The following is a 14,133-nucleotide window of genomic DNA, read 5'->3' on the forward strand; positions in this document are numbered from 1 at the left end:
AGTTTTTCTTCGAATTAAAGAAACATTTCTTTGTATTGATACGTTGAAATTGGCCACTCGATTTGTCGAGCTTTCTGATTTTCTGGCTCTGGGTCCAATGAGTACCGAAATATGTATTCTCTCCGGATCAGGATGAGGAATGTAAGATCTGAGGGCTTTTGTTATAAATTTTGTCCGGCTTTTATTATTTTGTTTCTTTCAATTGAACAACTATCACATAATAAAGGTAAAAAAAAGATGGGTAAATATAAATGCATAGAGAGGAATCGAGTAGAAGTCACATTTGCCTCCTTCATAGGGCAGCGGTGTTGCGGCAACCGACAACCATGGCCAGCAGAGCCATACGAATGTACATGCCATACTCGGCCTGCCGGAAGTAGGCAGCTCTGGGATCCGAATCGAAATCACGACTAATCTCATCCAGACGCGGCAATGGATGAAGTACAATGGTGCGGTTTTTGGCCAGTGTCATCAGTTTGGGAGTGACAATGTATTTGCCACAGCACTGCAGGAAGTGAAACAGAGAGAGTGAGAAGATCAGTTTTGTGGTTAGGATGGGGTTCAAGGGTGGGGGGACTACTCACCCGCTGGTACTCAGCCTCGCTAGAGAAACGTTCCCGTTGAATGCGCGTCATGTATAAGACATCGGTGTCGGGCAATACCTCCTCCAGGGAACTGCAGAACAACTGCTTGACTCCGTGATCGTGCAGATATTGAGTCAGCTCCTTGGGCATCTGCAGGCCCTCGGGGGCACAATAAATCAGTGTGACGTCGTACCGGGTAAGAAGGCGGGCCAGGGAATGAACAGTTCGCCCGTTTTTCAAATCACCCACCATGGTTATGGTTAGTCCATTGACTGTACCGATTTCCTCGCGGATTGTGAATATGTCCAGCAATGCCTGGGTGGGATGCTCACCCACACCGTCGCCGGCATTGATCAAGGGTTTGCGCGTAAATGTGGCAGCGCGCTACAGAAAAGTTTAGGTCAGTTAAAGTTTCGGCCGATTTTCAATTGTTACTTACTGTGACGGCACCTGGCTCCGGATGACGCAGAACCATCACATCGGCATAGCTGGCCATCACTTTGATGCTATCCTCCAGCGTCTCGCCCTTCTTTACCGACGATGTATCCTGATCCATGCTGATAACCCGTCCGCCCAGACGTTGCATGGCCGCTGCAAAGCTGCACTGAGTCCTTGTGCTCACCTCATAGAAGACACTGGCCATAATCTTGCCGCGCAAGAGATCATCCACTGGCCGATCCTTGGTGACTCGCGACTTGAGCAATTGGGCCAGATTAAAGATATCGTTTAGATGCTCCTTGGTGAACATATCGACCGACAAAATGTGTTTGCCCACTAGCGAATGGGCCACTGGATTCGGACTATTCGGCAACTGTGTGGTCTTTTGCAGATACTCACGCAGGGTTGACGAGTCGAGACGTAAGCGAGGCGAAGGCGAAACGGGACGCAGGAATCCAACGCCACCCGTACCCGCGTCGTCCTCGAAGTGAACCTTGGGTGCCTGTTCGCTGCCGGTGAGGAGACGAGCGAATGTATCATTGGCATCAGTATCGCTGGGCAATTCCGCCGCCTCGGCGAGGCATTGCTGACCCGATGCGGTGGCACGCACATTCTGGCCATAGCCGGGCTGAACCAGCACTTGGCCATCAATGTAGGCCACCTCGCCGCGCAGAACAACTCGATGCACACGACCTTTGACCTTGGTGCCATCGAACGGTGTCCAGCGGGTCTTAGTCTTTAGGTCAGCGGCGTTAATCGTCCATTCCTCGTCCAAATCGACCTCCACATAAGTGTGCGGCTGTTCGGGCAAATTGAATATACTTCTCGGATTGCGATGGAACTTTCGCTTTATGTCCTCAATGGTTAGACGACCCTCATTCACGGCCTGCAATAGCATTGGGAGAATTGTCTCCAAGCCCGGAAAACCTGGCGGGGGATTATCCGATCGCTTCTCCTCGAGTGTGTGCGGAGCATGGTCAGTGGCAAACACATCAATGTAGTCCATATTCTCCCACAGGGCTTCCTGATCCTCGGGTGAGCATAAGACGGGTCGCACCTCTGCCATTCCTGCGCCCAAGTGCTCCACATCCTTGGTACTAAGGAATAAATGATGCGGACACACTTCGCAGGTCACCTTGATGCCCTTCTCCTTGGCCGCCCGTATCAATTGGATCTCCTCCTTGCGCGCCACATGACAAATGTGGACCGGCCGATCCAATAAATGGGCCAGCAGCAATATGGCCGCCATGCTCTGTCTCTCAGCGTGGCACACAATGGGTGCCCGCTTGGGCCAATGTGATAGATGGCGCTGCCAAGCCCCGATGTCACTCAACTTCAATGTGCCGAACGTATTGTTGAGATACATCTTCAAGCCACACGCCTGGGTGGCCAATTCATGGGCATGCGGCCAATTTGCATCCGAGGCACCCAAATACAAGGCATAGTCGCAACGGGATCCCAAACGGGCCAGCTCCTGGAACTGTTGGAACGTCTCCCTGTCCACAATTGACGGATTCGTGTTGGGCATGGCGCACACGAGGGTCACACCGCCGGCCAGAGCAGCTGCCGTGCCGCTGTCGAAATTCTCCTTATGCGTGCCACCTGGCTCTCGCAAATGCACATGGACATCAATGAATCCTGGCAACTTGACAATGCGTCTCGAGGTCATGCAATCCGTATGGGTTTTCATTGCCGGATTACGTCCAGTCAGACGCATCGATTCCACCAGCAACTTGGTGCATTTAACATCGGTGACCAGAGGTATGGAATAGTCCACAGCCAGGCGGCGGGTGCGATAGCCATGTGTCATGAATGACGAGACACTGCAACGCAAAACGCAAAACAAAACGTTATGATATCGAATTATGATCGAAAGATCGAAGACTTACCGTCTGGCTCCGCCACCTCGCATTGGTAAATTGATGACTAAATCAAAGTGCTTCTTTGCCAAAAATTCGGCCAGATGACGTAGTTCACCATTGAAGTCATCGGAAGTTAGCTTATCAAATGTCCACTGAACCGATTCCACCTGCAGAAAGTTAAGGGGTTTTAGGAATTATATTGGGAATTTCCAGAATTTCAGGTGACCATAAACGATATCTCAGTTAAAGAACTTGTATAATGTTCTTCAAATACTAATAACGATAATGATCGAAAGGAACACAGAAAATTGGGTGCGACTGGTTAGATGTAGAATTCAATTTCGCACTTACATTATTTATACTATATCGTTTGACTTAAGAACTATTTTTATTTGAGAAACAGTGGAACCAATGGTGAATCGAATGGCCGAATGACCCAGAAAAAACTAAATCAGAATCACTATTAACTAAAACTAGTTGGGAATTACAAACGAAATAATGTGTGAAATAAAGGAATGTCTTTCAGTATTGAAAGAGCGATCGTCGCCCTTTTTTTGTGGACCTTTTTCTACGTTTTTTTTTTAAGGTCAAATGGTGTATCTAGGAAAACAGAAGACGGACTTGCCTCGCCTACAGATTTTACATTACAAAATCCACCAACAATCGACCACTGTTGATATACAGTCATATAACGTGGCAGAGCCGGAAGCATGGAGGAGTATAGGAAGAGAGCCATTATCTGGAGACACTTGTTACTTTCTGCGATTCTTATCTATGACAAGAAAATGACATTCGATTGAATGGCGATTGTTATCAAAATGCTATTACTGTTCGTAGACATTCAGTTGGTGCCAACGGTCGCGATGGGTTGCTCCTGCTCGAGGCCATTAAGCGATAGTCAGAGCGTTCAGCAAAATGCCCTGCAGATGATAAACGATCAGCAGTTGCCGAAGTCGTCACGTCGCCGACGCCAGGAGGAGAAACGACGACAGCGACAACGCCATAGGCTACAGAAAGGTAATGGTAGAATTCAAAGGCATGGCAAACAACAGCAACATCCAAGCCAATCGGGAAGCCAGAGAAGGTCAAGTTCCAATTGGCGTCACAATTCCCAAGTTGCCATGCGTCTATTGGGTGGCAGCAATGGAAGCAGTGCCACCGAATGCGGCAGTGCTCTATATGCCCGCACTGTGGAGAAGCAACGCGAGGATCATCATCGAATTATCGAGAAGAAGACCCTCTATCAGTTGGATAGGCAACTGGAGACATTTCTGCTTAACCAAGTGTTACTGGGCATGCAGTTCTTTAGCCATTTTGAGTCAGAAATGTCAACCATGGATCAACAATTGCAGGCCAAGCGAAGGGCCAGTGCCCAATTGCTGAGTGAGCACAGTTTGCTTCATGCCAGTGTCATCGATGTGGCAGTGTAAGTTGAATGAACCTAACAACCGAACGACTTTTTCTGCAGCTTATTGATTGTAATTTTATTCTAAAGGCAGGTAAAATTTGGTGGCCAGCCGCTACAGAAACCCCTGACATATGTGGTATTCGAGAATGTGGATATAGCGAGAACGGATGATGCCAATTATGATTCGATTGCGGCCTTGTGCAAAGTTCTGTTGGACACAGACTACTACAAGAGTACACCAGCACGCTGGGACTATGTACAACTGATGGAGCGCGCCCGTTGGATGGGCTATGTGCGTTTAAAGCTGCGCGAGCAACAGCAGCAATCGATATTAAGTCCAACGAGATCTTTGAACAGCTTTAACGAAGATATAGATGGCGGCATCTATACGGATGGCAGTTCCAGTTCTGGTTATAGTACGGCTGACAGTTGGAAGGATTATGATCATGTATATATGTCGCGTTTGAATAATCCACGACCCTTGAAAGAGTTGCGGATGACACAAGTTCCACTTAGGAGGAATGTCTTACCGGATGAATGTATTTCTCAGTTGGCCAAATGTCTGCCACCCTGGCTAATGGATGATGACGACGACGATGACGACAATGATGATGATGATGATGACGACGAGGAGGATGATTCTGAGAATGAAGAGTGTGAGGTAAGGGATAAAGAAACCACTGCAGAAAAGCAACAAGGAACTGTCTCTGATTCTCCCTCTGGCTACGAGACCGTAGAGGTATTGCGTCAATGCCGGCTGGAGCAACAGCACCGGCGTACACTGCTTCAGCAAAGCTACTTGAGCTCCACACAGTTCATGAACTACTTTGGAGAGCTTTTCCGCCAGCATTTGGCTAAAGATTTGCATATACCGGCGGCCCATTTGGCCTCTGGGAGCTATCGCGGCTGCACGTTAATGCTGGACCAAGAGATGATGGTGCCCGCAATCCATGTGCCACATGGTTGGCCAGATTGCGCCTTCGAGTTCAATCGTCGAACGCGACCAGTGCTTACCAATTTGCATACAGGAGAGAAATTCCAATGGCCCACCGAGCAGATGCGTCAGCGGATTAAATCCTTTGGCTTTCATGTGATTCCTGAGGGTCATTCGCCCAAGCATAGAAGGAATCCGTTTCGAGAATTGGAATGGCGCATTGTTTTCCCCCAGGCGGAAATTTATCTGGAGAGACAGTTGAATCAAATGCAGCTCAAGGTATTTCTTCTGATGAAACTTCTAGTACGGACATTTGTCGGCGAGCAGTATACGGCCATGGGATCCTTGATGGAACAACTGCGGGCCCATCTGTTCTGGCATTGCGAAAGTAATACCAACGAGTGGCCCGAAGAGTTCTTGGGAGAACAGTTGGTGCGATTTGTGCGCACCTTTGCCGACTGTCTGGCACGCAAGGAACTACGCGACTATTTCATCAAGGAGCGCAATCTCCTCGAGCATGTGCCAGAGGATGCATTAATGCAGCTTCACACCATAATGGCGGGCATAGCCGAGCATCCGTTGCTGCATATGGTCGAGGCCTTGAAGCATTTGCAGCATCATAAGAATTTCTATCCGCCATTGGACTACAACCGTTTGCTGGAGAACATCTTTACCGAAGACTATATTCAACTGCGAGAATGGAGTAAATTCAAGAGGCAAACTCCAGCAAACAGCACCTCGGCTGCTCCCTGGCAGGAGGAGCAGCTAGTAACTCCGGAGAAAAAAGACAATAAGCGGAGCAAGGAAGTCATCACAGATGCCCAGGGCTGGTTGGGCCTGGCCGAGCATCAGGAGCGCTCACGTGGTAAGCTGCGACGCAAGACCCAACGCATGCAAGCGGCGCAGCAAATGAAACTCCTTGAGCATCGGCAGAAGCAATTGCAGCGGGAGATATCCGTCACCAGTTCGGTGGACAACCTGGATTTGCAATTGCTAATCGCCACCCGACGATCCAACTCGAATAATAGCAATGGCATTGAACAGCAAACGCAACCCCAGTTCAACAATGGCCTGGAAATATTGCGTCGCACTAATCTCCTCGAGCTGCTGCTCGATCATCTGTTGAGTATGCTCCGCAAGGCCATAGCGTTTCGCAATTGCCATCACTCTCATCTCTATCTGGAGCAGGGTCAACGTCTGTGTCGGCTCTATCAACAATTGGGTTGCTCTCAGCATGCCCAGCATTTTGTCGAGCAGTTGTGCGAAGAGGCCAACAATTTGGAAAAGATGGAGACGTCTCCAATGCCATCATCGTCGTCGTCATCGTTCTCCTCGCTGTTCCTGACACCACCAACTTTACCCAGCCGCAGTGTCAGTCCCCAGCATCCACGTAAATCTATAAAATTCGATGATCATGTGGTTCTAATTCATTCACCGCCTCAACACAATCAGAAAACAGAGGGCGGAAGCGAGGACGAGGACGAGAACAAGGAAGAAAAGAATGAAACTATCCCATCAGAAGCAGAAGCAGAACCAACACAGACAAACACGGAAAGTGTTTTGTCTTTGGGAAATCTTCTACAGCGTCTCAATATTCAACCCGATAAAGTTCAAACTTTAACACAGAAAACGGATCAGCTAATGCAGACCTTAGCGCCAGAATCCAAGCGTGAGGAATTACGTCATATGGTTAAACGTAATGCACAAAAGCTTAAAGAAGCCCTCAACTAAATGCGCAAATCCATAAATGCATTAAGATAAGACCCGTATAGATATAGCCAGCCATATATAAATACTGTACATACATACATACATACATACAAATATAAATATACAAGTCATTTTATATAGAAGATAAGCCCGCCCCGAGTTTGGAATGTGTTTAAAAGTCAGTTTAGATCGCACACTAGAATGTCCAGTAATTGAAACTGAAGATTGCCCATCGAAGTTAACGAGGGCCATGGTCAATAAATCGGATATTGAGGAAAGTTAGACAATAGACTTTTATCTCAAAAGCCACTCACAGAGATACAGTTCTTATCGAACCAATCGAGTTGACTTTGTTATGCATAGGGGACAGAAACAATCAGAAACATATTGGATAGTTAAGGGGATTGGGAAAAAGGCTTTCTTTGCGTTATATAAAATAATTCATTTACTTACATCAACGCCATGCTCGGCATAGAAATCACCAGTGCCCATTGAGGCATATAGTTTGTAGCCCATTTTGGCCAAGTCTCGAATCGATGATAGCAATTCCATTTTGTGCTATCAATTAAGAAAAGAAGAAGAGGGAGTGGGATTATAGTAAGTGTAATAATTGTGGAATTCATTCGGGCTCACCTTAAAACTGCCAATGGAGAGTAGAACCGCATTTTTAGGAATCTCAAAACCGGTGGACATCATGGCCTTCAAATAGGCCTCATAGCGATTGTCCCCAAAGCAGGCCACTTCGCCGGTGGATGCCATTTCGACGCCTAGCTGAACATCGGCCCCGGCCAGACGAGAGAAACTAAACTGGGGCACCTTGACGCCGACCTTGCCAACACCGTGTAGCACCTCCAAATGCGGTTCCACATCCAAACCCAAAATGGCACGTGTGGCAATGGCCACAAAATCATGATCCAATGTCTTGGAGACAAAGGGAAATGAACGTGAGACACGCACATTGCACTCGATAACCTTGAGTTCGTTGTTCTTGGCAATGAGTTGCATATTGAAGGGTCCCGTCACATCCAGAACACTGGCCAAGTCGCGAGTGATGCGCTTTATGGCCTCCAGAGTCTCGGCATTAATGTCCTGCGGCGGGGTAACCAGTGTGGCATCACCCGAATGGACACCAGCGTTCTCTACATGCTCCGAAACGGCTATGCAAAGGACTTGGCCATCTGCGGCCACTGCATCCACATCGATCTCTTTGGCTTCGGTAAGGAATTTCGAGATGACCACGGGATGCTCGCGACTCACTTCGGAGGCGGCATTTAGATACGTTTCCAGATCCTGATTCGAATAGGCGACATTCATGGCGGCGCCAGAGAGGACATAAGACGGTCTGACCAGACAGGGATAGCCCACCTCTTCGCAGAAATCGATGGCCGACTGCAGATTTGTTAGCTCCTTCCATCGGGGTTGCAGGATTCCCTTGCGGTCGAGCATGCGGGAGAATTTGAAGCGATTCTCAGCACAATCGATGGACTCGGGCGATGTGCCCAACACTTTGGCCTGCTGGCGATGCAAGTCCATGGCAATGTTATTGGGCAACTGGCCACCCATCGATAGGATGATGCCATCGGATCTCTCCAACTCGTAAATGTCCATGACAACCTCAAAGCTAATCTCCTCGAAATAAAGGCGATCGCACATATCATAGTCGGTGGACACCGTCTCAGGATTGTAGTTGATCATAATGGTTTGCTTCTGCAGCTTGCGCAACTCCTTGAGACAGCCAACGGCACACCAATCGAACTCCACCGAGGACCCAATGCGGTAGACACCCGAACCGACCACAATTATATGCCCACCAGGGAAATCCAAATCGTGCTCCTGCCCATTGTATGTATTGTATAGATAATTAGTGCTCGCCGGCCACTCACCAGCCACAGTATCGATTTGCTTCACAAATGGCCGGATCGAGTGCTCCAAACGCAGTTGACGCACAGCCAGCTCTGTGCTCTTGGTGGCCATGGCTATCTGCTTGTCCGCAAAGCCCAGACGCTTGGCTTTCAATAGCTTTTCCTTGCTTAAGTCCAATTCGTTTTTGAAAATACAGATCCGTTCCAGTTTATGGAGGAACCAACGATCAATTTTCGTCAGTTGATGCAGCTCATCAATGTCCATGCCCGAATGCAAGGCAGCGGCCAGGACAAACGGACGCCTGTCCGTGGGCTCGGACAGCAGCTCCTCATCCACAATGGCGCCATTGGGCTCGAAACCCTGGACATCGCTGTCCACCATGCGCAGAGCCTTCTGGAAGGCTTCCTCAAAGCTGCGACCAATGGCCATCACTTCGCCCACACTCTTCATGGAGCTGCCAATATTCTTGCTGACTCGCACAAATTTGGCCAGATCCCAGCGTGGAATCTTGACCACGCAGTAATCAAGACTCGGCTCAAAGCAGGCGGTGGTATTTCCGGTGACGGAGTTCTTGATGTCCGGCAGAGGCAGTCCCAGCGACAATTTGGCTGCCACATAGGCCAATGGATAGCCAGTAGCCTTGCTAGCCAGGGCCGAGCTACGCGAGAGTCGTGCATTCACCTCGATGATGTAGTATTGCTCCGAGTCCGGGCACAGGGCATACTGGATATTGCACTCACCGACAACGCCAAAGTGCCGGATTACCTTGAGGGCAGTGCTGCGGAGCATTTGGTATTCGCGATCCGAAAGAGTTTGCGATGGAGCCACCACAATGCTTTCGCCCGTGTGAATGCCCAACGGATCGAAATTCTCCATATTGCACACAGTGATGCAATTGTCATAGGCATCTCGTACCACCTCGTACTCGACCTCTTTCCAGCCCTTTAGGGATTTGTCGATAATCAGTTGACTGGAATGGGCCAGGGCCTGTTGGGCCAGTGTCTCCAGTTCGTCGGCATTGTTGGCAAAACCGGAACCGAGGCCACCCAGAGAGAAGGCGGCACGCGCCATTACGGGATAACCAAGACGATTGGCTGCAGCCAATGCCTCGGCCACTGTGTTAACCGCTTCCGATGGTGCGACCTGCTCACCAATCTCATTCACTCGCTGGGCGAATAACTTTCTATCCTCCGTCTCGATAATCGACTGAATCGGCGTACCCAGAATCCTCACATTGTACTTGGCAAAGACACCAGCCCTCTCCAGCTCCACACCGCAATTGAGCGCAGTTTGACCGCCGAATGTGAGCAGAACTCCGCTGGGACGCTCCGATTTGATTACCTGCTCCACATAGTGTGCGGTGAGGGGCAGGAAGTAGCATTTATCCGCCATACCCTTGGATGTCTGAACGGTGGCTATATTGGGATTGATGAGAACCGTTTGGATATTGCATTCGCGCATGGCTTTAATTGCTTGCGAACCAGAATAATCAAATTCACCAGCCTGGCCAATAGATAGACCGCCAGAGCCGAGGATTAATACCTTCCTCGGCTTTCTTGGTGGCGGCTCCACGCGTTCTGGTCTCAAGTGACGCTCAATTAACTGGGGAATTGACAGTGTTGAGCCCTTGATGGCATCTAGAAAGACATCGAAAAGAAACTCAGTGTCCCGGGGTCCGGCATGATGTTCCGGATGAAACTGCACCGAGAAATACGGTTTTGTGCGATGCACAATGCCTTCATTTGTGCCATCATTGGCATTGACAAACAATTCATCCCAATCCTTGGGCAAATTTTCAAGATCAACGGCATAACCGTGATTCTGTGAGGTCATCAGACAGCGGCCCGATGCCCGGTGCAAACAGGGCAGATTGTGTCCTCGATTGCCGTACTTCATTTTGAATGTAGAGCAACCAATGGCCTTGGCCAACAACTGATGGCCCAAACAAATACCCATAATGGGTTTTTTACCTGCACTGACAACCTTGCGCACTTGCTCGACTATTTCGGTGCATTTCTCCGGATCACCCGGTCCGTTCGACAGAAAAAGTGCATCGTAATCATCGTCGTTTAGCTCAGTGCTAAAAGGCAACAGTCGGACAGAGGCTCCTCGGTCCAGAAGACAACGCAACTGATTCAATTTCAAGCCACAATCCAGCACAGCAATGCGGGGACCAGCTCCACTAATGCTCTTATAGACTTGCTCCGTCTTGATGCTGACCTCCTTGGCCAAATTCTTGGCGTTGGGATCAATGAATTCCAATTGCTTTACGGTCGATGGTGACACATCGCCATAGACAATGCGACCAAGGAGGCTGCCGTTCTCACGCAACTTCTTGGTAAGGGCACGTGTGTCCACTCCGCTGATGCCGGGCACTTTGTGCTTCTTCAGCCACTGCGAGAGCGTTTGGCGGGATCGCCAATGCCACGATTTATCGCATACCTCCCCCACCACTAATCCAGCCGCCTGGACGGCACCCTCAAACCATTCAAAATGCTCAGGAAGTCCGTACTTATCCAGTTCCTTGGGATCAGGGACACCATAGTTTCCAATCAGTGGATAGGTAAACACCAGAATTTGTCCACTGTACGAACGATCGGTTAGGGCCTCCGTGTAGCCAACCATGCCCGTTTGAAAGACCACCTCGCCACTGATAGGTACGTTGTCAGCCCCGAAAGGCTCTCCTGGCATAATTGTGCCATCTTCGAGAACCAAATAACAAGTCGACATGACGCTAAAAGGAAAAGAAAGAGTAAGAAGCAAGGTTAAAGTTAATTAATTAATGGTTGAAGCTAAGTACCACAGATCGTATAGTAATATGTTATAGAAGACCGAGATCTAGATTAAGTCCGACAAATGTGATAAGTGTGTATATCTCAAAAAAGCTGAAATATGAAGATTCGCCAAAATAACTCAAAAACTGAGAAATAAGTAGATGGAAATTGGCGAAAATTTCAATTAAAGCTGTTTTTCTAGATTATAATCCAGAGATTAAAGATCATTCAACAAAAAAAAAAATGGCAATCACTTTAAAAAAAACTCGAAACAAAAAATGCCAAATAGAAAAAACAGTTTCACAAAATTCAACAATTTATCTATATTAAAGGACATTTAAAGTTTAGGAAAATATTTTGCCCGTTGTATGTTGCAGTTGATCAACAATATATAAATACATAAGATAAATATGCTAACTCGCTCTCTTTACCCGTTTATCAATAATAGATACTCCAGATTGAGCTTAGTAAACAAAATGTACGTATGTATGTATCTATTCAGAACAATATTTTAAACTATACTATTCTATGGAGCTCCGGTCTAGGCTGATATCGCAATCTGTCTCATTAAAAAACTGCAAGTCACTCAAAACAAATTACTTAAAATAATTTATAATTTGCTCTGGCATTTCTTCACAAGCAAACTGCACCATAGACCAAATGTGAAACAAGTAGCGGTGAGGCTCGAACGTTTCCACAATAACTTTCGATTGTTTATTGTATTCAACGTATTCTCATATTAATATCCTAGCATCATTTCTGGTTCTAGTTTTTAGTTTTATCTAATAAATGTATATTCAAAGGGTTTTTTAATCAAATTTTCTCCCCAACTGATTTCATAATCATTATCATAATTATTATCTTTAACCATGAATAGCTAGCAAATTATTACATATTTAAGTAGAAAATGCCAATGTAGCATAAACTCTTAATCCTTCGAATATTACTCGAACAAATTAAATGTATGTATCTATATATCAACAAAAGTGAATAAATGAATGAATGGAATACATAAATACATACTCTTAAAATTCTTCCCGGAAAGCATTGCTAGATTTTTAAACTATCACAGTGTGACAAAATTTTCTAATTTGGTTCAAAACTAGAAAATTTTGCAGAACAAAGATAAACGGTATAAATAAAACTGTCAGGACATGAATTAATATCCTTTTAAAAGCAAAACTCCCTTTATAAAAGGGGAATGTTGAATTTTATTTATACATACATATGTACATACATATCTCCTCTAATTTTCTCAAAAAAATTTATTCGAATTCTTGAGTTATAATTTACTAAAATTTCCTATACTAAAGCTTTCCTGGCATGGCTCAACAATTGTTTTTTTTGTTTTTATTCTAACAGATAGATAAAACATATTCTAATAGTTCGTTTAAACCTACTTTAATCAAAAGTTATATGTATTATTATCTTTTCTTTTGTATATCGAACAAATGTCTATATACTTTATCAACATGTGGCCAGACAGACAGTTAACCAAATTCGACCACATGCATGGCCATTGTCTGGCAACATGTTGCTGGCGATTTGTTTTTGTATTGCGTATACTGTTCGCAAGAGTGATACAGAAAGCAGAACATTAAATTGATTGAGGTATGAAAAGGAAACGAGACCTTATCAGTTTGTGTATTATTTACTCAGCGGTTTCACTCACACACCCAGGCCTAAATACGCACAACACAGACACACACACACACAAACACACAGGCATAAACACGCACAGACACACACACACATGCATACACTGACAGAACAATCAGAGGAACGTGTAAGCACGTGTATCCCGTTTTCATGAAGCTGTAGTTTAAGAAGCAACAGCTTAAAAGTGTGTGTGTGTGTGTGTCTGTCTGTTTTTTGGTTATTATTATTAAACCGGTTACTTGAATGAAACAACAACAAATTAAATAAGTACAATAACAATCTTCTTCACTCCACATGGCAGAAAAAATAGTAAGAATAATTTACGCCGCAATTGTGATAAAAAAAAATAAAACCGCATTTCGTTCCACTTACATTTGGTTTTTCAATTTTATTGTTCCTGTTTTTAATGCACGTGGCCCCTGATAAAATATTTATTTTCACTCCTTTTTGTAATAAATCAAAACGTACATTTGTATGTCAAAGTGATGTTTCAGCTAGAGAATAGTGTTGCAACTTCACTTTTAAATTCGATTAATTTCGTTTCAATTAAAGTCAAAATGCGTCCGTGCTTCAAAAGAAACAACAAACAAATAACAAAACTGAGCTTCTCACCGCTTCACAGTGGTTCGAAGTTAGCTCAAAAACTAAGCGTATGTAAAATTATTTCCCCTATTTATATCAAGGTTAATTGGGGTCAGCTACCTTGGTATATTATCTAATATATTTTTTTGTATTCTAAATTATATTTTTGTTTAATATCATAAAATACCCATTTGGTGGGCTTGCTGACCACTGTGCAATGTGAACCTCACTTTATTTATTGTTGGGGGCTTAAGTGACAAAAATACCAAACAAAAATACATGGAAAATACCAAAGAAATATCAAATACCAAAGTTAATG

General features: G+C 45.8%; 2 protein-coding genes across 2 annotated transcripts; one reads left to right on the top strand and one right to left on the bottom strand.

The window, feature by feature from the left end:
* Positions 1–156: 156 nt before the first annotated feature.
* LOC6641338 (CAD protein) lies at positions 157–13,831 on the bottom strand. Its single transcript, XM_002063997.4, has 7 exons — positions 13,605–13,831; positions 7,570–11,533; positions 7,390–7,494; positions 2,912–3,051; positions 1,024–2,845; positions 585–968; positions 157–505 (listed from the first exon to the last, which is right to left on the bottom strand). Exons 2-7 carry the CDS (start codon positions 11,527–11,529, stop codon positions 293–295), a joined length of 6,624 nt encoding a protein of 2,207 aa, XP_002064033.1. The 5' UTR covers positions 11,530–11,533; positions 13,605–13,831; the 3' UTR covers positions 157–292.
* Positions 3,476–7,050, top strand: LOC6641339. Its single transcript, XM_023175242.2, has 2 exons — positions 3,476–4,310; positions 4,380–7,050. Exons 1-2 carry the CDS (start codon positions 3,685–3,687, stop codon positions 6,955–6,957), a joined length of 3,204 nt encoding a protein of 1,067 aa, XP_023031010.1. The 5' UTR covers positions 3,476–3,684; the 3' UTR covers positions 6,958–7,050.
* Positions 13,832–14,133: the final 302 nt, after the last annotated feature.

This window comes from Drosophila willistoni (assembly GCF_018902025.1).
Source record: "Drosophila willistoni isolate 14030-0811.24 chromosome XL unlocalized genomic scaffold, UCI_dwil_1.1 Seg141, whole genome shotgun sequence".
NCBI lineage: Eukaryota > Metazoa > Arthropoda > Insecta > Diptera > Drosophilidae > Drosophila > Drosophila willistoni.

Bases quoted from the DNA above. Each gene is read 5' to 3' on its own strand.
- LOC6641339 (XM_023175242.2), top strand. From the start codon at position 3,685: ATGGCGATTGTTATCAAAATGCTATTACTGTTCGTAGACATTCAGTTG. The intron at 4,311-4,379 runs GTAAGTTGAATG...TTTATTCTAAAG, and splicing joins AGTGTCATCGATGTGGCAGT to GCAGGTAAAATTTGGTGGCC.
- LOC6641338 (XM_002063997.4), bottom strand. From the start codon at position 11,529: ATGTCGACTTGTTATTTGGTTCTCGAAGATGGCACAATTATGCCAGGA. The intron at 7,495-7,569 runs GTGAGCCCGAAT...CTTAATTGATAG, and splicing joins TCTCCATTGGCAGTTTTAAG to CACAAAATGGAATTGCTATC. The intron at 969-1,023 runs GTAAGTAACAAT...ACTTTTCTGTAG, and splicing joins CGGAGCCAGGTGCCGTCACA to CGCGCTGCCACATTTACGCG.